Source organism: Bos indicus x Bos taurus, chromosome 8 (assembly GCF_003369695.1).
Source record: "Bos indicus x Bos taurus breed Angus x Brahman F1 hybrid chromosome 8, Bos_hybrid_MaternalHap_v2.0, whole genome shotgun sequence".
In the NCBI taxonomy this organism is placed as follows: Eukaryota; Metazoa; Chordata; class Mammalia; order Artiodactyla; family Bovidae; genus Bos; species Bos indicus x Bos taurus.
The window spans coordinates 77,194,174-77,218,125 of NC_040083.1; the positions used below are offsets into that span (position 1 = coordinate 77,194,174).

General features: G+C 36.8%; 1 protein-coding gene across 6 annotated transcripts; it reads left to right on the forward strand.

The window, feature by feature from the left end:
* Nucleotides 1-37: 37 nt before the first annotated feature.
* Nucleotides 38-15,335, forward strand: RMI1 (RecQ mediated genome instability 1). Of its 6 annotated transcripts, none has more exons than XM_027550114.1 (5): nt 48-301; nt 896-1,072; nt 5,441-5,501; nt 12,253-12,348; nt 13,001-15,335. In XM_027550114.1, exon 5 carries the CDS (start codon nt 13,037-13,039, stop codon nt 14,909-14,911), a length of 1,875 nt encoding a protein of 624 aa, XP_027405915.1. In that variant the 5' UTR covers nt 48-301; nt 896-1,072; nt 5,441-5,501; nt 12,253-12,348; nt 13,001-13,036; the 3' UTR covers nt 14,912-15,335. The 6 variants fall into 6 exon arrangements, with proteins under 6 accessions (XP_027405914.1, XP_027405915.1, XP_027405917.1 ...); XM_027550116.1 differs by having other exon boundaries at nt 48-193; XM_027550113.1 differs by lacking the exon at nt 896-1,072 and having other exon boundaries at nt 38-301.
* The last annotated feature ends 8,617 nt before the right edge of the window (nt 15,336-23,952 follow it).

Genomic DNA, 23,952 nt, shown 5'->3' on the forward strand with positions numbered 1-23,952 from the left:
CAGGGAGGGGCGGGTGTAGGGGGTGCTTCTGGACCTGAAGGAGGCTTTCAGGGGTGGGAGGAGGGGCGTGAGCGCGCGGCAAATCGGGCGGGAAGCAGCGAAAAAGGGTTAGGGCGCGCGCTGTGGCGGTTCCTAGTCTCACAGTCGCGTGCCCGGGAACTGCTGTTGCGCGAGGGGAAGGCGGGACGCCCAGGTCGGTGTAGGGCCAGATGAATGCCCCCGTTTCCACAGCCCACATTCGCGTCTTCTTCCCTCCCCGGTACTCCCCTCCCGCCCATGCTGCAGGGCGAGCTGCGCGTTGGTAAGTGCAGCCAGCTTGCCGGCCCGGCCCACGCCGCGCTAACCCGCTGTCTGTAACGGGCCGCAGCGCCCTTCAGGCGTGGCCCGGGCAGGGGGCGCAGCCGGCAGGTTGCGGTCCGCGGTCGGCTGGAGGATCGGGCGGGATTCCGAGAAACGGTGGCAGTCTCGCCGGCTGTGGCGGTCGAGCCTTGGAGTCCTGTACTCTTCGCCCCCTTTGCTTCCGGCCGGGAGCCTGCGCTCCCAGGGTCTTTACCGGGCTCTGCGTTCTGATGAAACTTTTTTCCCCCTTTCTTTTCTTTATTAATGGGGCCTGTGATACGAGTATTTTATAGTGTCGTTGCTGTAGTTACGTGTGAAAAATTTCTGAAAGTACTGCTTTCATATCCTACAATGAATGCAAATCGCAAAATGAGCTGTAGACTTCCGCTTTCCGTTCACTCGCCTTAAATCACCCACGGTGTGTCGGCAGTGACTTAGACTAAACCTCTCGCCCTCATATAGATATGTTATCGTCCTAGAGTGTTCGGGTTATACTTAGTGTTCGGCTACTTCTAAGGCCTTTGTGTCAGGCTTTGATGGGTTTTTTTTTGTTAAGGCCCTTAGGTCCAGAATCGATGACAAACCTCGGAAATTGCCAGTAGTAGTACCCAGTCTCCGCATCCCGACTCAACCCTTCAGCTCTCAACCACAACCCCAAACTTGTGTTGAAAAGTGAAAATGTTATACGTTACACATGAAGCTAAATCTACCGTTAGAATACACATTTTTTTGGGTAATGATGAATTTGTGCTGATTCATTCCATTGTAATTTGATTTCCCTCTTGAATACTTTGCAAATTAAATGTAACCAGCATCTTAAAAAGTGTGTGGTTTTGACCATCTATTTTACTTGCTTAATATGGAAGAAAACTCTTTTTAGGGGAAACTGAGGACTTCATGAAGCACCAAATATTTACTGGCGGGAATGGTAGTTAAGTACTGTTGGAGCATAATGTCTGGGATTGTGGGGTTTATAAAAGGCTCTCTGAGTTGTTTTTTAATGGCCCCCATCGTAAAGAATATTATAGTCTTGTTGGGAAGGAAAACTCAATGTGCGTTTGGTTTTATGATACATAGTTCAAATTCTTATTTAATGTTCAAGAAAAGTTGATTGAATGTATGAAGGGGCTGGGGATATTTGGATTATAGAGATTTAATCTGCCAGTCAGGATTTGCAACATTTAATTGAATCTGTCTTTCAAAACCAGGGACACTTCACTAACACAAATAGGCACATATAGGATAATGTACTAAGGGTGGTTTCTTTCAAACTAGTATTTCTGTTGAAACCATCATTTTCTGCCTTGGTAAACAGTGATGACTGGTGAGCAGGAACGCAAAGTAAGCAGCTCTTAAGAACTTCCCAGTTTCACTGTCTTCTGATTGGACCCTCAAACCTGAAAACTCTTATTCCCCTTTTCTAGATTTTTTTTTCTTTACCTAATTGTTTTCTTCCTTTACCTTTTAAAATTTGCTGTTTAGGTTTACTTTTTAAATAACAAGAAAGTCTGTTTTTTACAAACAATTTTATACCTGCTTCATTCAGAGACTTGCCAGTTTGAGGAAGGTCTGTCTTTTCGCCAACCTTTCTTTCATCCTCTGTTATTTTCAGCCAAGCTGTGTTATATCTGCTTATTCAAGGACTTAGCAACTTGATTGACATATTGTGGCTCTTGTGTAATTAATTGTGTGATTATTTGGACTCCTGATGAATTTAAGTCTGGTATTAGCTGTGGAATTTACATAAGGTAAACTAATATAATTGAGATTGTACTCTAGTCAGCTGGATGATTATTTAAAATTTTGTAACTATTATTTTTTGAGTTTGTGCCAGACTTTGTGCTGGCCGTTTAATGCTTATTACAGTCCTGTGAGTAAATTGTGGATAAGACAAAGAGAAGTTAAGGAACAAGTCTAAGGTCACAAAGCGAAGATGGGAATCAGACTCCTATACGTGTTTTCCGTCTTTCTCTTGTATTAGGTTATGGAGGATCCACAAGCAGCTCCACTAATTACTTCTTTCTGATTTCAGCCATTAAATATAAAATTTTCCCCATAATTTTCAGAAAGTGTCTTCTCAAAATTCTTGGGTTACCTTAATGTTATCCCCAAGAGTTAAAAACAGACTTATGTGTATTTTTTAAAGTAAAGGCAGTGGAAACATGAAACGGTTATAACTTAAATATTTGTTAGTGCTTTTAAGTCTTAACTATTGATTGAATGCCACATACCATGTCTAAAAGGATGATACTTGTGCCTCTTCTTCTATTTGTTAAAAAATTGGAATATGTGAGGCTGACTGAAAATTAACTTATAGATGAAATTTGTATAAATCTTAGTATTGATGACTGATATTATAGAATTTTCCTACTCTGTTCTCTTCTGCTCAGTTCCTGCAGTCAATATCTAGAATGTAGATTGCTGTGTCAGCCAAGTTAAGCAGGAGCAAGATGTAACTCAGTTTTTAAAAAAATAATGTTTTCATGATTATAAAATTAATGGAGATTAATGTAATTTTACATATGGTCTTTTTTCCTAACAAAATAAAATAACATATTTTCATGTCATTAAATAGTCCTTAAAATATTTCTTTAAAAAACCATTTCCTGGATCCAGTGTGATTATGTATGTATTTATTTTACTGTTGTTGAACATTTAGTTTGTTTTTTTCCACACTGTAAAAGCTTCGTGATAAGCACTCTGGCACATAAATCTTTGTCCTTATTTCTGAGTGTTTTCTTAAGATTAAGTTTTGAAAATAAAAGAAGTAGATCATATGGTGTGAACATTTCTTACTGTACAATTTCAACAACATATACTTTTTTTATATTCTTTTCATGGACAGTGATGTTTTTGAGGATCAAGGGCTGGGAAATTGTGGTGCTCTAGCTGACACCTGGAGAAGGCAATGGCAACCCACTCCAGTACTCTTGCCTGGAAAATCCCATGGATGGAGGAGCCTGGTGGGCTGTAGTCCATGGGGTGGCGAAGAGTCGGACATGACTGAGCGACTTCACTTTCACTTTTCACTTTCATACATTGGAGAAGGAAATGGCAACCTACTCCAGTGTTCTTGCCTGGAGAATCCCAGGGACGGGGGAGCCTGGTGGGCTGCTGCCTATGGAGTCGCACAGTCAGACACGACTGAAGTGACTTAGCAGCAGCAGCAGCTGACACTTCCCTTGTGAGTTGCTTACCTGCAGTGACCATGGTTACTCAATTTCTCAAGAAAAGGAGGAACAAAAACCTTAGAAATTCTCTTGAAGGAATAGATGCAAGTAATACAATTTACTAATTAAATACAATTAGTAAATAAACTCCTTAATAATTTAATTAACACAATTAAATTATTAAGGAGCTCAGTTATTGAAACCCAGTCTAAACTTTATAATTTCACATGATAATACTTTTTCCATTTAGCAATTTAATAAGCTTTTCTTTTAATAATTTAATAAGCTTTTCTTTTTTACCTGTAGGAAAAAAATTTATATGTTAGAAACATCTTTTTATAAAATTGTTTTAACATGCATTTGTAGGCACTAAATTATGTTTTATATCAATATGCCCTCTACCTGTCTTTGCTGTTAAATGAAGAATTCTATGCATATTCTATGCAAATGTGCATTTAGTTATGGTAATGTTGTTATAAAATTATAGTACATCTCTGGAAGTGGAGATCCAAATCCTGAGGGTAGTATTTTAAGAAAATTATTTATTAGGAATTTGTCCAGACTACTGTCTGAAAGGATTTTTGTCACTTTCTGTGTTCAACAACACAAACAAGGAAATGCGTGTTTGAAATAAGTACAACATTTAAAAATGAATACATAAGTCTTAAAATATCAGTTTGTGATATTTAAAAAAATTTAAAACTGCTTTATATGGTACTTTAGTAGAGTTATAGCAAATGGAAAATAATAGTGATAACACTGCTTTGAAGCTATTACAAAGATAGATGCAGTAGGTGATGTGTTTCTTTCATTTGACTTTGTAAATGAAATAATTTAGAATGTACTAGGTGAGCTTGTCATTTATATGAGATCAGAGCAAAGTCTGCTGATTGTTAATACTGTAGTGCTATTACAAACTAGCCATTTATGAATATGTTTTGTATGCAAGTGGGTATATGTAAATGAGAGACTGACTTTACTTTCTCTTTTCACTTAAGTCAAACAGCATCTAGAAAATGGTATACGAATGGAGATTAGCAGAATCTAGTTCAGAGCCTGATACTATGTATGATCTTTATGTCTTTAATCTTCATGCCTGTTTCATTCTCACCCAAATAGAAGACAGTACCTACCCTTTCTATCATAAATGACTATTTTGAGGTTTAGGTAATATTACAGATGTAAAATAATATATTTTGAAAAAGTTTAAAATCTTAAGAGGTTTTAATTTTTACTCACCCTTTTCTTCACTTCTCTGTTTATACAGCTATACTGCTGCTATATAGAATTGACACCACTGAAATTCATTTCTTTAATTTCATTTTCTATCCAGCCTTGACCTTTTCAATTCACAATCAGTCAGTCTTCCTTTTTTTTTGGTTTCTTCCTCCTCCTAGAAGTATTAACAGTATTAACTCCTACTATTTAACAGGTTCATGTAGAAAATGGCATTTGTGTTAAGTGTCTGCATGTAATGACTTAGGGGTGTATATGGTTATATACTATACATCCTGAATGATTCATAGTACAAAACATTCTGCAAACAATTTAATTGATGTGGCATTTATACTTGCTAATTCATTTAAATAATTCTAACTACCAAAAGTACACTTTGTCTTGATTTCAGTTTACTTAATGACTATCATCTCATTACAACACCCCTGCCAATTATACCAGGCCCATTTGCCAGTGTTGTGGTGGTTAAATTTTAGTGAAGAAAATAAAGTAACTTACTGAATGAGTACACCTGAGAGCCTTGGATATAGCTTAATTTTTGATGTTAATAATGTCAACAGATAAATATAGATCTATAAAGTACAGATCTGTGTCTTGAAGATAAGATGTCACTCAACTATGGCATCATAAAATCATGCTTGGAGATTTTAACATGCCTTATTTTAATTTCATGTGTTGATGGTATTTTGTTCTAGGTCCATCTTTTAAGCATACAGCTGAACTGGGTTTATTCAATTTGAGAGTATCTTTTAAGAGGTGAGTTAATCTATATTCATTATGATTGCTGATATATTTAGACTTATTTTTACCATCTTGTTAATTTCTGTTTATCAGTTCAGTTCAGTCGCTCAGTTGTGTCCAACTCTTTCCGACTCCATGGACTGCAGCGCGTCAGGCCTCCGTGCTCATCACCAGCTCCCAGAGCTTACTCAAACTCGTGTCCATTGAGTTGATTATGCCATCCAACCATCTCATCCTCTGTCATCCCCTTCTCCTGCCATTAGTCTTTCCAGCATCAGAGTATTTTCAGATGAGTCAGTTCTTTGTATCAGGTGTCCAAAGTATTGGAGTTTCAGCTTCAGCATCAGTCCTTCCAATGAATATTCAAGACTGATTTCCTTTAGGATGGACTGGTTGAATCTCCTTACAGTCCAAGGGACTCTCAAGAGTCTTCTCCAACACCACAGTTCAAAAGCATCAATTCTTTGGTGCTCAGCTTTCTTTATCGTTCAGCTCTCACATCCATACATGACTACTGGAAAAATCATAGCTTTGACTAGACAGACCTTTGTTGACAAAGTAAAGTCTCTGCTTTTTAATATGCTGTCTAGGTTGGTGATAGCTTTTCTTCCAAGGAGCAAGCGTCTTTTAACTTCATGGCTGCAGTCACCATCTGCAGCGGTTTTGGAGGCCCCAAAATAAAGTCTGTCACTGTTTTCACTGTTTCCCCATCTATTTGCCATGATGTGATGGGATGAGAGTCCATGATCTTAGTTTTCTTAATGTTGAGTTTTAAGCCTGCTCTTCCACTGTCCTCTTTCACTTTCATCAAGAGGTTCTTTAATTCCTCTTCACTTTTTGCCATAAGGGTGGTATCATCTGCATATCTGAGGTTATTGATATTTCTCCCGGCAATCTTGATTCCAGCTTGTGCTTCATCCAGTCCAGCATTTCTCGTGATGTACTCTGTATATAAGTTAAACAAACAGGGTGACAATATATAGCCTTGGCATACTCCTTTCCCAATTTGTAACCAGTCTGTTTTTCCATGTCCAGTTCTAACTGTTGCTTCCTGACCTGCATACAGGTTTCTCAAGAGGCAGGTCAGGTGGTCTGGTGTTCGGATCTCCTTCAGAATTTTCCACAGTTTATTGTGGTTCACACAGTCAAAGGCTTTGGCGTAGTCAATAAAGCAGAAATAGATGTTTTTCTGGAACTCTCTTGCTGTTTTGATGATCCAACGGATGTTGGCAATTTGATCTCTGGTTCCTCTGCCTTTTCTAAATCCAGCTTGAACATCCGGAAGTTCACGGTTCACGTACTGTTGAAGCCTGGCTTGGAGAATTTTGAGCATTTCTTTGCTAGCATTGAGATGAGTGCAATTGTGTGGTAGTTTGAGTATTCTTTGGCATTGCCTTTCTTTGGGATTGGAATGAAAACTGATCTTTTCCAGTCCTGTGGCCACTGCTGAGTTTTCCAAATTTGCTGGCATATTGAGTGCAGCACTTTCACGGCCCCGTTCCCTTTGTGCCTTCTTTTGGATTGTTTTCTTTATTCTGTGTTTTTCTCAGCAAATTTGAAAATCAGTTGTTATATTTCTATCATTTTGGTGTTTGTCTTCAGTATTTTTATTAAGTATATAATTTACATTCAGTAAAATTTATGTTCTTTTTGATGTATAGTTCTGTGAGCTTTGACAAACATTAGTCGCATGACCATTGCTGTCACCTGTTACTATGGTGCTGCCTTTTCCATTGTTGTTATTCAGTTGCTAAGTTGTGTCTGATTCTTTGCAACCCCATGGACTGCAGCATGCAAGGCCTTCCTGTCCTCCACTCTCTCCTGGAGTTTGCTCAGGTTCATGTCCGTGAAGTTGGTGATACCTTTCCATAATGCCCTGTAACTGGAATTATACAGTCTTTGTCTAACTTTTACCTAGCATGCTGCATTTGCTATTTGTTTCAGTCTATTCGGGCTACTATGATAAAATAGCATAAACTGAGTGGTTCATAAATGACAGAAATTTATTTGAAAACTGAAAAGTCCATGGTCAAGGTGATGGCAGATTTTGTGGGTGTCTGATAAGGACATGCTTCCTGGTTCTTGGATGACAGCCTTTTTATAGCAACCTCTTGTGGCAGACGGAGAAGGCGATGGCACCCCACTCCAGTACTCTTGCCTAGAAAATCCCATGGATGGAGGAGCCTGGTAGGCTACAGTCCATGGGGTTGTGAAGAGTCAGACACGACTGAGGGACTTCATTTTCACTTTAATGCATTGGAGAAGGAAATGGCAACCCACTCCAATGTTCTTGCCTGGAGAATCCCAGAGACCGGGGAGCCTGGTGGGCTGCCGTCTATGGGGTCGCACAGAGTCGAACACGACTGAAGTGACTTAGCAGCAGCAGTGGAAGTGGGGAGTCTGAGCCACTGGGCCACCAGGGAATTTCTATGAGGGCTTCATTCTCATAATCTAAGCACTTCACAGAGGCCCCACCTCCCGATACCATCACATTGGGTATTAGGATTTCAACATACGAATTTTCTGAAGGAGAATATCTGTAGCAGTATTCATCTTTGTTATTGCATTTATTAGAAGTGTATTCTTTTTTAACACTGAATGATATTTCATTGTAATGATGTACTATTATTTGTCCATGAAGGACATGTGGGTTGTTTTTGATTTTTGGTGATTATGAAACAAGCTGCTGTAATTGTTCACATACAGATTTTTAATGAATGTAAGTTTTCATTTCTCTTGAGTAAATACCTAGTAATGCTGGGTTGCATGATGAGTGTATATTTAACTTTGTAAGAAAATACTGAACTGTTTTTCTTCCTAATAAACTGCTAAACTGTTTTTCTTCCTAAAAATCTGCTAAACTGTTTTTTAAAGTGATTGTGCTATTTTGCTTTCCAACCAGCAGTGTATGAGAATTCCAGTACTTGGAATTATCAGTTGTCTTTTTTATTTTAGCTATGTTTTAATTTTAGATTTCCGTAATGTCTTGTCATTTTGCATATCTTTTGGTGAAATGTCTATTCAGCTCTTTTGCTCCTTTTAAAATTAGTTTGTTTTCCTATTGAATTTTTTAAAAGATTTTTTTCTTTTTTTTGGTGTGGACAATTTTTAGTTCATTTTTATTGAATATGTTGCATATTGCTTTTTGTTTTATGTTTTGTTTTTTCCGCTGTGAGTCATGTGAGATTTTAGCTCCCCCACCAGGGGTTGAAGCCACACCCTCTGCATTGGAAGGTGATGTATTAACCACTGGACTGCCAGGGAAGTCCTCCTATTGAATTTTAAAATTATTTTTGTAATCTAAATATGTCTTTTGTCAGTTACCTATTTCTCCCAGTCTGTGGCTTGTCTTTTGTGTTTGTTTGGCTTGTTTTTATACTTTAAGCAGTGTCTTTCATAGAGCAGAATTTTAAAATTTTGGTGAAGCTCAATTCATTAGTTTCTTTCTTTTATGAATTATGTATGCTTCTAGTGTTGTATCTGAGGAAACTTTTAAGAAACTAAGATCACAAAGATTATTCTCCTAACTTTCCTTCCCCTTAAAAAAATATAATTGACATATAACATTTTAGGTTCAGTTGTACAACATCATAATTTGTATTATTGCAGAAAGTGAAGTCGCTCAGTCATGTCTGACTCTTTGCAACCCCATGGACTGTAGCCCACCAGGCTCCTCCATCCATGGGATTTTTCCAGGCAAGAGTACTGGAGTGAGTTGCCATTTCCTTCTCCAGGGGATCTTCCCGACCCAGGAATCAAACCTGTGTCTGCTGCATTGCGGGCAGACTCTTTACCAACTGAGCCACCAGGGGATCCCTATTATTGCAGAACTCACCACAGTTAAGCCCAGATGACATCCATCACCACACTTAGTTACAGAATTTTATATTTCTTGTGATGAGAACTTTTAAGATCTACTCTCTTAACTTTTAAATATGCAATATAGTATTTTAACTACAGTGACCATACTGTACATTACATTTCTATGACTTAACTGATTTTATAACTGGAAGTTTGTACCTTGTGACCCCTTTCGTCTGTTTCGCCCACCCCTGACCTCTGGCAGCTGTCAATCTGTTTTCTGTTATATATGAGCTTTTTTTTTTCTCCTAGCTTTTTTAGTTTTCACATTTATATCTGTGCTTCATTTAGAGTTAATTTTTGTATGTGGTATGAGGTACTGGTTGCGGTTTAAGTTTTTGTGTGTGGAGATATCCCTACCTCTTTGAGAATATTAATAATAGTTTTTTTTGAAGTTTTTTGTATTCTTTCATAGTCACTTTATTCTTATTTTTTAAACATTTAAGATTCTGCATTTAAAAACAAACTTCTCCAGGTATAAATTCTTCTCTTGGTTGTGTGTCCTGATGTGGCTCATCATGGTAATTTTCCTCAAATATAGTTTTGGCTTGAGAGCTCATGTTGGATAGAGGTTTTTCCCTTTGGTGTGTTTTTGGAGTTGCTTCAACCTGCCCTCTGACTGGCATAGGTCTAGATCAGCTGTGTCCTTAGAGATTTGGGTATTTAGTGAATAGCCTGGTTCTGGACCATGTTGTATTCTATACAAGTGGTATACTCTATGTATCTATTCTTAGATTATCTCTGTTCTCTCCATAGGCCATAGGTAGGTGCTGAATAGAACATTTTTGGGCACAATTCTAGCAAGTAGTCTGTTGTGCCCTATAGTTGGCATACTGGGCCCTTAGAGCCTTGTAGCTTTCGCCTGCAAGTCCCCTTTTCCTGGTGTCTTTAGTGCCCACTTAAAACTCTAAAGTAAAAGTTTCTCAGTCGTGTCCAACTCTTTGTAACCCCATGGACTGTACCGTCCATTGAATTCTCCAGGCTAGAATGCTGGAGTGGGTAGCTCTTCCCTTCTCCAGGGGATCTTCTTAACCCAGGGATCGAACCCAGGTTTCCCGCATTGCAGGTGGATTCTTTACCAGCTGAGCCACCAGAGAAGCCCAAGAATACTGGAGTGGGTAGCCTATCCCTTCTTCAGGGCATCTTCCTGAGTTCCTGGCCCAGAAGTTTTTACTCTTTGTTATTGAGTGTAGCTATGTATTTAAAGTTTTATCTTGTTTCTTGTATATCCTTCTAGATAGAGGTCCTGTATGTACAAAATCAAGAAGAATATGCTTATTGTCCTTTCTTTTGTACACAAAAGTTAGCATGCTGTGTTTTGTTTTTCTTAGCAACAAGTTAGAGAATATTTCCATTTGATAAACCAGAGGGCTCGTGTAGAGATTGTTGGTTTCTTTGTTAAAGAGACATGCTGATTTGACTCTACATGGTTTATTTTTATCAGAATGGGCATGGACCTCTCCTACCTCTCCTATCTGTTTTCACATTGTTTTTCATACATGATTTAAAATGTATCTGTACTCTTAATTATTTTCTTCAAAGTAAAGATTCATCAGTTTGGTAGTTATGACCTTCTTAATTCTTCCTCCTAAAATGTTATTCTTGTATTTCTCATAATAACTGTAACTCTTCCTTTAAATTTTAACCATTTGTTGAATTAGTAATGTGACTACTTATTTAGGGTCACAGAGCTTGTAAGTAAAAGAAATTTGGCACCAGACTTGTACACTGAACCTCTGGATTATATGTTAGTCTCCTTTTTTATTTCATTTTTTTAACACAATAAAGGGTTTTTACTTTTAAATGACTATCAGTATATCAAATAATAACATGTTAACAAATTCTTGAATTCTGTTATCTAGTAATTTTGATTAAAAAATGCTAAAAGTAGCCCAAACAATTTTACTAGCATTCATTGTTTTTTTAGCCAGAAAGGACTGTTTTAAGGCTAGATGCTGCTTAGTACAGGTTACAAATAACTACTTACTATTTTTTTCATAGATAAAGCCCCTGACCTTCAGAAAGCTTTAGGGGAAAAAAAATTAATCCCCCTTTTTAAGTTAAAAATTAAAAAAAAAACTATACCTACAAAAAAAGTCAGTGTGTGTGTATATGTATATGTATAGACACATATTTGTCGCTTGAGCTAAAAGATGTAGGAAACCAGACAATATATGCCTATTAAATTTCTAAGAAATGCAAGGTTAAAAAAAGAAATATTTGTATAAGCTCTAAGTTTTTACAAGGATGCTAGATTTACTATTTTCTAAAAATGAGAGGACCTACTATATAATATACAGAAATAATTTAATGCCTTTTCACAAGAATATGTCTTGAACTAGTCCATGGGACAGGACTTCTTCCCTGGTCCATTTATGCAGTAGTTTTTATGGATCTGCCAGATGGTGCAGACAAAGGCTGAGAGGTTATCTAGGACTTCATCCCTGTTTTGCCAGAAGTAAACCTGAAGGATAGTCATCCCTGGGTCTCCTTTTCCACATCACTGCTGCAGCTGCCATGGCATCCAGAGCTCTGGCTTCTTTAACTTTGAGCCCTTCTCCCTCTGTAGGCGGTCAGTTTCAATTTCAGCTGCTTTGGCCTCCTTTCACCTTAGGTTGCTTGTGAACCTCCGACATCTTCTCCTATCCTTTAATTTTCACGGTAGCCCTCTGCAGTAAGGAAGGCAAGGAAGCAACCTAAGATAGAGTGTCTAAGTTTCTTGTGGTCCCTTGCTTTTGTTTATTTCATTCCAAACCTCATGTTTTTAGTGTGTACTACCTCCACTCTACCCTGATTGATAATAGGAACCTTCAAAACCATACCATCAAACTCTTGCACTTACAAAAATAGGCCAGTGATTGTTTCTGCAGCTTCCTCTTATAACCCTTACTGTTTTTTGTCTTAGCTCTCAGGCCATTTCTGAGCAATAGAGGTTACAAGTACTCCACTGAACAACCAGTTCTAAATCCTGTCATCAAATCCTGTGCTCCTGTTCCAAATGGTAAGTTTTCTTATGGGCATATTAAAACTTTATAAATTTAGAGTCTTCCTCTGTTGAAGGAAAAAATTTAATTTGTGAGAAAAGCTTAGTCTTTTTAGTGTTTTGCTACTTTTTTTAATCATACTGAGAAAATCAGAAGTATATTTACGTGATACGACTGTTGAGAATCATTTAGATAAATAAGATGCTTTATATCAGCTAAGAATCTGTTACTTGTTATAATTTTACCTGATTATTATATTAATATAATAACTACTAACATTGTATGTATTGCGTAGGTCTGACATTGTGCTTTACAAATGTTAATCATGTAATCCTCACAACAGCCCCATTAGGTAGGAGGTGGTATTGACATTTTATAGATGAAAAAACTAGGTTAGAAGAAGTTAAGAAATTTATGCTAGGCTGTAGAGCTTATAATTTGACAGAGCTAGCCTTCAAACCTTTATATATCTGTCTCACATTTTTTGCTTTTCTCATTGTACCATCTGATTACTTGTGGCATTTGAATTTTTGCTATGTAGAAAGTCAAAGAATTACATGCTAGAGAGAAAGTCTAAAGGTTTGGCTACTCCTGTTTGTGCATTGTAGAGAATTATAGAAACTCTATTTAGATATACTGAATTACAATAATTTTTTTGTTTGTTTTCAGGTAATAGATGCCTAATATTTCCTTTATGTGAAAGAAATGAGTGTAACTAGTATTGCATTAAGAGTTGAAACCTGGCTTTCAGCTACATGGCATGTTAAAGTGCCTGTAACGTGGCTAGAAGCTTGTATTAACTGGATCCAAGAAGAAAATGATCATGTTAATTTGAGTCAGGCACAAATGAATAAACAAGTGTTTGAGCAGTGGCTCCTTACCGACCTGAGAGATTTGGAGCATCGTCTTTTACCTAGCGGCATTTTAGAAACTCCGAAAGGAGAACTGAATGGATTTTTTGCTCTGCAGATTAATTCATTGGTTGATGTAAGTCAGCCTGCATATGCCCAGATACAAAAGTTGAGAGGAAAGAATACAACCAATGACCTAATTACAGCTGAAACACAAGTAACCCCCAAACCTTGGGAAGCAAAGCCTTCACGAATGTTGATGCTACAGCTAACTGATGGAATTGTACAAATACAAGGAATGGAATATCAGTCTATTCCAGCTCTGCATAGTGATCTTCCTCCAGGTACAAAAATTTTGATTTATGGAAATATTTCTTTCCGTCTTGGTGTTCTCTTGTTGAAACCAGAAAATGTGAAAATGTTGGGAGGAGAAGTCGATGCTCTTTTAGAGGAATATGCCCAAGAAAAAGTTCTTGCAAGATTAATTGGGGAACCTGATCCTATAGTTTCAGTCATACCAAATAATTCTAACCAAATCATCCCCAGAATTACGGATGTTCTAGATCCTGCGTTGGGACCTTCTGATGAAGAACTCTTGGCAAGTCTTGATGAAAATGATGAGCTTGCAGCAAATAATAATACCTCTTTGGAAAGAAGTTGTTTCATAGGTAATTCCTCAAATACTGTTCCCATCAGACAGTCAGATTTTGAAACAGAACTTGTTATTTCTCCAAGGCCAAAGGAGAAACCACGAAACCAATCTATGCTTTTTACTGATGAGGAATTAGATGACTTTTCATTGGAGGAGGCCTTACTTTTAGAAGAAGCTGTCCAGAAAGAACAGATGGAGACCAAAGAATTACAGCTATTGACTTTGAACAGAACTACAGATGAAAGTATAGAGAAGTTTTCACATAGATCTAATACTCTAAATAATTTTTCTTTTATTTGCAAAAATGGAAACAATAATTGGAGTGAAAAAAATTTATCTGAGCAAATGACTAGTGAAGACAAATCTCTTAGTTGTCCATCTACTAGAGACCAAAACAGTAGTAGTCTTTCAGTTAATCATAATGTACCTCTACCCCATGATTTTACAAATAAAGGTAAGAGCTCAGAGACATATAAAATAAAACAAATTAGCAGTTCAGATGGACATTCCTTAAATAATAAAATGTTCAATGGAGAGCTAGTCAGTAATGTACCAAAAAGGAGTTCAGATGTTCCTAATGAAAATGAGCACCATTTACAGACTTGTTCTTTACAATTGTCAGAGAATAGCACTGGACTTCCTATCACCATGGATTTGTATTCTCCACCCTTTATCTATTTGTCTGTTCTAATGGCCAGCAAACCAAAGGAGGTTACAACAGTGAAAGTCAAAGCATTTATTGTAACTTTAACCGGAAATCTCTCAAGTTCTGGTGGCATTTGGAGTGTAAGAGCAAAAATTTCTGATGGTACTGCATATCTAGATGTAGACTTTGTAGATGAAATACTTACTAGTCTGATAGGGTTTTCAGTATCAGAAATGAAACGGTTGAAAAAGGATCCTTGTAAATACCAAAAGTTCCTGGAAGGTTTGCAGAAATGTCAGAGAGAGCTAATAGATTTGTGCTGTCTGATGACTATTTCATTTAATCCCTCCTTGTCTAAGGCAATGGTACTGGCATTACAAGATGTTAATACGGACCACCTTGAGAACCTAAAGAGGAGATTAAAGAAATAATTTATTGAAATAGTATTAGAAAACAATTCAAATAAGCAAGGAAATATTTAGAATTAAATTTGTCCTTTTACTTTCACAACTTTTTGAAAAGGAAGTTTCATAACTGATTTCAGTTTAATTTTAAAATGCTTGATCATGATTGTGTGTTTAAGTTTTTTTAATAAAGTTTTTTGTAGTAAGTTTGCTGAATGAATTTAATGACCCATTGTTGTTGAGAAATTTTGTTTTCCACTTGTTATTTCACATAAGGTGACTGGTAAAGTATTGGTGTTTACCAATGAGTCATACTGTTGAAAGAAGGTTAACAATTATAAGTAGGTAGTTGAGTACTTCTAATTTGTACCCCAAAAGATTTGTTTATAATGTTTTTCTTAGGAAAAAATGTAAATCCAGTGGAATAGAATGTTAGACTTTCAGATGTTAATTGTTTTGCTGGTTTTTATTTTGCTGATTGTAAATATTTTGTCTGGTATATTTAAGGCAATTATTATCTTAACTAGATACCATTTCAAAGATTATATTGAATAGTTAAAAACTTGATTTTCAAGGATAATCTATTAAGAAGATCCAGTTAACTTTTGGGGGGATTAAAATAAGATGTATATCTATGTCTTTAGTTGTTATCTCCTTTCTGAATTAGTTTTACATGTAAGTCTTCCTTTAGTTTTGTTGGAAGTGCTGATTTCTTTTTCAAGGGAGGCTGTTTCCCACTTTCCCATTTTGCTGTTAAAAAATCACATTTGAAAGGTTAAGTTATTTTTATTATTCTTTTTTAAAAATGTAAATTAAAGTATCTTTAAAACATTAAATAATAAACACATGGCATTTTTAAAGAAATGTAATAGGAAATATCTGGAAGTAAGATAAATACATATATAAAAATATGATATGGATATAGCAGAAAAATATTCTAAAAATCTTTTGTCATTATTGGTTGAAGGATAATTATCAGAGTTCAAGGCACAATCCAGATTTTGCTGCTGTATCCTTTGATAATAACCACTTCTATGTCCTTGCATAGCTTATTTACTACAAGAGGCCTAAATGGATGGTATTATCTTTCATTATCTTTATTCTAAGTGTTCTCCTGTACTCTGTCTCTGTGAGTAGTGCTTGAAAGCTGTTATTAAATTTTATTTTCTCTTCATATTCAGTTACTGAAGACTGGGTATAATACTTAACAGTCTTCCCAGGTGATGCTAGTGGTTAAAGAGCCCACCTGCCAATGCAGGAGACATAAAAGGTGTGGGTTTGATCCGTGGGTCAGGAAGATCTCCTGGAGGAGGGTATGGCAACCCACTCCAGTCTTCTTGCTGGAGAATCCCATGAACAGAGGAGCCTGGTGGGCTACAGTCCATATGGTTGCTAAGAGTCAAAGTTGCAAAGACACTACTGAAGCTTCTTAACAGGCACACACACAGTACTTTACCACATCAATCCTTTCTTCTGTATTGGACCTTTGTTTCTGACTCTAGTCTTCACTGGCCTGGAGTATTCCAGTAGGATTACTAATTGGCCTGTGCTTTGTTTTGTCCTTAAGCCTTTAACCATAATTCTGCCTGAATGATCTTTCTGACCATTCTTGTTTATTAATAAACTTCTTATTTACTACTCTTTGTTGCCCTCTGATACCAACCTTTTCCAAACTCTTCATCTAGTATGTATGAAACTTTTGCAGTCTGGTCCTTGCCTTCCTTTTCAGCCTTGCCTTGCCTCCTTATTCTTCACCTACCTCGTCTGCCGGTAAATTTTAGTCGAACTTGTTCCACAAATGTGGGGAATATACTTCATACTTATATTCTAGCTCACAGTAATAACCCTACCTCCCAGATTTCCACTGAACTTAAGCTTTAGATGCCCATTGAAGTGTTTCATAAATTTCCCTATCCACTTTCATGCCCTTTGTATATTGTATAGACTATTATTTATGTTTTATTATACTTTTTTGCTTCCTGTATTCTACTGCTACATTTTGGGCAGAATAATTCTTTTGTAGAGAGCTGTCATGGGGACTCTTTAGCAACATCCTGGCCTCTACATGTGATGTAGAATCCTTCCAGTTATAGATGAATGGATAAAGAAGTTGTGGTACATAAATACAATGAAATATTACTTAGCCATAAAAAGGAATGAATTTGAGTCAGCTGAACTGAGATGGATCAACCTAGAGCCTGTTATACAGAGTAAAGTAAGTCAGAAAGAAAAATATCATAAATTAAAACATACATAGAAAAGACAGAGAGACCAGAGACCAAATTGCCAACATCTGCTAGATCACTGAAAAAGCAAGAGAATTCAGGAAAACATCTACTTTTCCTTTATTGACTATGCCAAAGCCTTTGACTATGTGGATTGCAACAAACTGTGGAAAATTCTTAAAGAGATGGGAATACCAGACCACCTGACCTGCCTCTTGAGAAATCTGTATGTAGGACAAGAAGCAACAATTGGAACTGCACATGGAACAACAGACTGGTTCCAAAATTGGGAAAGGAGTACGTCAAGGCTTTATATTGTCACCCTGTTTGTTTAACTTACATGCAGAGTACATCATGCAGAATGCTGGGCTGGATGAAGTACAAGCTGGAATCAAGATTGCCGGGAGAAATATCAATAACCTCAGATATGCAGATGACACTACCTTTATGGCAGAAAGTGAGGAACTAAAGACCCTCTTGAAAGTGGAGAGTGAAAAAGTTGGCTTAAAACTCAACATTCAGAAAACTAAGATCATAGCATCTGGTCCTATCACTTCATGGCAATTAGATGGGGAAACAATGGAAACAGAGACTATTTTTTTGGGTTCCAAAGTCACTGCAAATGGTGACTGCAGCCATGAAGTTAAAAGATGCTTGCCCCTTGGAAGAAAATCTATGACCAACCTAGACAGCATATTAAAAGGCAGAGATATTACTTTACCAACAAAGATCCATCTAGGCAGAACTAGTAGTAGTCATGTATAGATGTGAGGGTTGGACTATAAAGGAAGCTGAGCACCAAAGAATTGATGCTTTTGAACTGTGGTGTTGGAGAAGACTCTTGAGAGTCCCTTGGACAGCAAGGAGATCCAACCAGGCAGGCCTAAAGGAAATCAGTCCTGAATATTTATTGGAAGGACTGATGCTGAAGCTGAAACTCCAATACTTGGGCCACCTGATACAAAGAACTGACTCATTGGAAAAGACCCTTTAGCTGGGAAAGATTGAAGGCGAGAGGAGAAGGGGGGGTGGCAGCAGGATGAGGTGGTTGGATGGCATCACCGATGTGATGGACATAAGTTTGAGTAGGCTCCAGGCGTTGGTGATGGACAGAGAAGCCTGGTGTGCTGCAGTCCATGGGGTCGCAAAGTCAGACACGAGTGAGTGACTGAGCTGAACTGAAAACATACACATGGAATTTAGAAAAATGGTATTGATGAACCTATTTGCAGGGCAGGAATAGAAACACAGACAGAGAACAGACTTGTAGACACAGTGGGGGAAAGAGAGGGTGGGATGAATTGAGAGAGTAGCATTGAAACATCCCTTATCTTATGTAAAATATTAATCCCACCAGGCTCCCCGGTCCCTGGGATTGTCCAGGCAAGAACACTGGAGTGGGGTGCCATTTCCTTCTGCAATGCATGGAAGTGAAAGTGAAGTCGCTCAGTCGTGTCTGACTCTTAGTGACCCATGGACTGCAGCCTACCAGGCTCCTCCGTCCATGGGATTTTCCAGGCAAGAGTACTGGAGTGGGGTGCCATCGCCTTCTCCTGGCACTTAAATTACCTGTGTGATAATCTCCAATTGGGAATTTAACATAAAAAAGAATGACCCTGTGGGAACCTGGCAGAAGCAAATGTAAAGTGGAAAAATGGGTATAAGCAGATCATCTTTAACTTCTTAGGAGTGAATCTGCTTTCAGAGATTATATGTTCTTTGCTCCTGCATTCTGTATATCTTATATGTATTGATCGCTACTCTAAGCCACCACTGCTTGCGACTGGTGGGTATATCTGCTCAATTCTGGAGTTAGCAGGCAATAAAAGAAATGCTCAGAGAGCCATGGACTTAATATGTGCAAGAGGGAAACAAAAGAGAAAAGATGAAAATATCAACAGGGGATTGGGTATTTTAAAAAACTAAAAGACTGTAACAGCTGAAATTTTGAAAAGTCAATGAATGAGCTTAACACCAGATGAAACACAGCTGAAGACAGTGAAATTTGGTCAGAAGAAAAAATTCAGAGTATATAGAGACAAGAGGATGGAAAAGAACCAAAAAGTGATAAAACACCAAGAAGGGCTAACACTACTGTAACTGTAGTCCCCCCAGAAGAGAGGAAATAGAGGATACTTAAGAGTTAATGCTTAAGAAATTTTACAATTTAGGGAAATCAAGCTGCAAATTCTGGAAGTCACACAAAACCTGAGCAAAATATATTCAGAGTAATCATACCTGTGCAAATATCAATACCATTGAAAGCTAAAAAAAAAAAAAAAATCCAGAATCCAGAGCAGTGAAAGAAGGCATATTTCAAAGCACCAGAATATACCCAGTGTGAATCATGATGTTGTGCACCTGTAACATAATGCCAATTTTACTTCAGTTAAAAAATTTGGGAATCAAAAGATGGGATGTCATTTTCAAAGTGACAAAAAATAAGTACCAACTTAAAGAGTTCTATACAAAGCAAAAATGCCCTCAATAGTAAGGGTGCAACTGGTAAAATTAAGAAAATTTCATACACAAAAATAATTTTTTCCCTAACTACACAAAAATGTCTTTAAGCAGAAGGAAAATGATAACCAAATGGAAGCTTAGAGATGCAAGAAGGAATGAACAGCTGAAAGAGTAAATATATGGGTTAAATGAATAGTGATTTTGAAATGGAAATAATGTTTTGAGGGTTTAAAAAAAAAAACAAAAACCCAAAGGACTAAACTACATGAAAACAACAGCATTTAAATTGGGTGAGGAATAAAGAAAAGTATTTTAAGGTCCTATGTCTGAGAAAAGGTTAAAGTTGTAGTTTTATATTAGACTTGAATATTCAGAGTTTTATGTTATAATAATGAGTATCTACACTGAAAGATTTATAAGAGTTTATCACTATATATTAATGGAATAAAAATAACAATAACAAAAAGTATACTCAATACAAAAAGCAAGAAAGAGAAAAGAACAAAATGGTGTATAGGAAAAACATTTGGTGAGGTGGTAAATTTAAATCCAAATGGATCAGAAATTACATTAAATGTAAATAAGCTAAGTCTTCCTATAAAAGACAAAAATTGTCAGTAACATAATCCAATTACAGTCAAACTTTGTTTTATTGTGCTTTGCTTTATTGCAGCTTTTATAAATTGAAGGTTTGTGGCAACCCTGTGTCAAGCAAGTCTTTGGTACCATTTTTCTGACTTATTTTAAAGTATATACATCTTTTTAGACATAATGCTACACACAGTCTACAGTACAGTGTAAACACGGGCTTCCTAGATGGCTCAGTGGTAAGGAATCTTCCTGCCAGTGGAGGAAATGTGAGTTCAATCCCTGGGTCAGGAAGATCCCCTGGAGAAGGAAGTGGCAAACCCACTCCAGTGTTACTGGCTGGGAAGCTGCATGGACAGAGGAGCCTGGTGGGCTACAGTCCATGGGGGTTGCAAAAGAGTCAAACATGACTTAGCAGCTAAACAACAGTGTAAACAAAACCTTTATGTGCACTGGGAAAACAAATTTGTGTGATTGACTGTTGTGATAATTGCTTTATTGTGGAGGTGTAGGACTGAACCCACAATATCTCCGAGGTATGCTTGTATATACAAGAGACACACATAAAATGTAAGGATGCAAAAGAATGAAAGGATATAAAAATATATATAAACACTGGAAAAAAGCTGCTATGGCTATATTAATATCAAACAAGTTTGGGCCAAAGACTTACTAGTAGTAAAGAGAGTTGATAAGACTAATTCAACAGGGAGATTTGGCAATTCTAAATATATAGAATTCAATATATTGTGTCTCAGTTTATCAGAGAACTACAAGGAGAAATGAGAAACCTGCAATCATAGAGGAAGATCACATAGTAACCAAAATTGGTAGAGTTACAGAAAATACTATTGACCTAATAACCGTGTATAGGCTACTGTGCTCAACAAATAATACAGTTTTTCATGGACACATGGAGCATTTACAAAAATGACAATTCTCTATACTGGAAAGCAAATCTAAACAAGATTAAAAAATTTGTAACCAGAGCATAATTCTTTGATTGTAATTAAAAAACAAAAACAACAACAAAGGGGGAAGGGTAGAAAATGTCATGTTTAGAAAATACAAAACATACTCCAAAGTAACCTTGGTTTAAGGAAGAATCCACAATGAAAGAAAATATTTAAAAAATAAAGTATCAATGTATGAGGTGTGGACAAAACTGCTTAGAGAAGCACTTTATATTTTTATTAGAATAAAGGCTAAAAGTCAGTGAAAAAGAAAGTGAAGTCGCTCAGTTGTGTCTGACTCTTAGTGACCCCATGGACTGTAGTCTACCAGGATTCTCCATGGGGTTTTCCAGGCAAGAGTACTGGAGTGGATTGCCATTTCCTTTTCCAGGGGATCTTCCCAACCCAGGGATCGAACCCGGGTTTCCCACGTTGTAGGCAGACTGTCTAAGCCAGCAGGGAAGTCCTAAGTGAGTTGAACATTTATCCCAGTATGTTATAAACTGCAAATGAAGCACAAAGAGGGAAGAAATAAGAGCTTAATTTACTGAAATAGGAATCAGATGTCATAAAATTAACAAAGTTAAGAGTTGCTTCTTTGAGAAGATTAAAATGAAGGAAAAAGTATGAAGACACAAATATCGGAAATGAAGTGGAGATAATCACTGCTTAATCTACATACATTAAAAATCTAAGGATATGAATAACAATGCTGAGGCATTGAACAGTTTAGATGAAATGATCAAATACCTGAAAAACTACAGATAGAAGAAAGACAAATCTGAACCATTCCATATTTGATAAAGTAGTTATTTCTGACAAGGAAATAATAGTCTTCAATTAATGATATTGGGACAACTCCATAGCCACATGCAAAACAATGAAGTTGAACCTATACCTCACATTATATACCAAAATTAACTCCAAGTTTACTGAGTACTCATATGTAAGAACTGTAACTTAAAACTCTGGAAGAAAACATAGTTGTAAGTTTTTGTGACCTTGAATGGGACAATGGCTTTTTAACACATGGCAACCAAAGTAGAAGCAGATAAATTGGACTTCATAAAATTTTTTTAAAAATTGTGCTTCAAAAGGCTATCAAGAAAATAAAAACTCTCAAGAGTGAGGAAATATATTTGTAAATTATATATCTGATAAAAGACTACTATCTAAAATTCCTCAACAATGAAAAGACAACCCAATTTAAAAATGGGCAAAGTGTTTGAATAAATATTTCATCAAAGAATATCTGTGAATGTCCAGTAAGTACATAAAATGCTCAACATCATTAGTCATTAGGGAAATGCAAGTGAAAAACACAGTTAAGATACTATATTTTACTGCTGCTGCTAAGTTGCTTCAGTCGTGTCCAACTCTGTGCGACCCCATAGACGGCAGCCCACCAGGCTCCCCTGTCCCTGGGATTCTCCAGGCAAGAACACTGGAGTGGGCTGCCATTTCCTTCTCCAATGCATGAAAGTGAAAAGTGAAAGTGAAGTCACTCAGTCATGTCCGACTCTTAGCGACCTCATGGACTGCAGCCTACCAGGCTCCTTTGTCCATGGGATTTTCCAGGCAAGAGTACTGGAGTGGGTTGCCATTGCCTTCTCCAATATACTCACTAGGATAGCTATAACAAGACAATGATAATTTTGGCAAGAATGTGGAGAAATTGGAACCTTCACATGTTGATGGGACTATAACATGGTACAGCCTTTTTGTAAAACAGCCTGTCATTCCCTAAACATTTATGATATGACTTAACAATTACATTCTTGCCTGAGAAAATTGAAAGTGCTCACACAAAAACTTGTATATGAATATCCATAGCCGCATTATTCATAATAATGAAAAAGTAGAAACAACCCAAATGTTCATCAACTGATGAATGGGTAAACAAAATGTAGTACATACAATGGAAAACTGTTCATCCATAAAAAGGAATGAAATATTCATAAATGGAACAACATAGATGAGTCTTGAAAAGCATTATTCAAAGTGGGAAAAGCGACACAAAAGACTATGATCCCACTTACATGAAGTATCCATAATAGTTAAATCCATAGAGACAAAGTAATTCATGGTGGCTCAGAGCAGGAGGGAAGATGATCAGTGAATGACTGCTGATGGATACAGAGTTTCTTTGGGCAATGATTTACATGCTCTGAAATTGGTGATGGTTGCACAACTTTATTAGTATACTAATACAGTCAATCGTACACTTTGTAAAGGAGATCTACTGTTAAAGAGCTCACAAATCCAAGCTTAGATGGCATCCCCACAGATTCTTTCAAATATTAAAGTAATACCACCCTACATAAATTCTTCCACAAGCTGGATAACGAGAATATTCCCCAATTCTTTTTACTAGGCTGACGTAACTTGGAATCTGCATAGGAGATTGAAAAAAAAAATTGCAGACTAATCTCATGAATATAATTTCAAAATATAACTTCTTCCTACATACTAGCAATTAAACCTGAAAATATAAAAAGAATACATCATGACAAAGTGAGGTTATTTCAGGAATGCAAAGATGGTTTAACCAGTCAATGTAATTCACATTAAGAGATAAAAACTAAAGCCATAAAAAAAAAAACAAAAAAACTAAAGCCATTCTTGGATGTGGAAGAAACATTTCATAAAGTTTATGTATTCATAATAAAAACTTAAACTAATAAGAAGTTGGTTTCTTATCCTAATAAAAGGTATACATAAAACCTATAGTGGACATCATACTTGGGATTAAGACCAGAATATCTCCTGTTTACTACTTCAACTCTGTGCTGGAGGTCATAGCCAGAATAATAAGGCTAGAAAAAACAAAATGAAACAG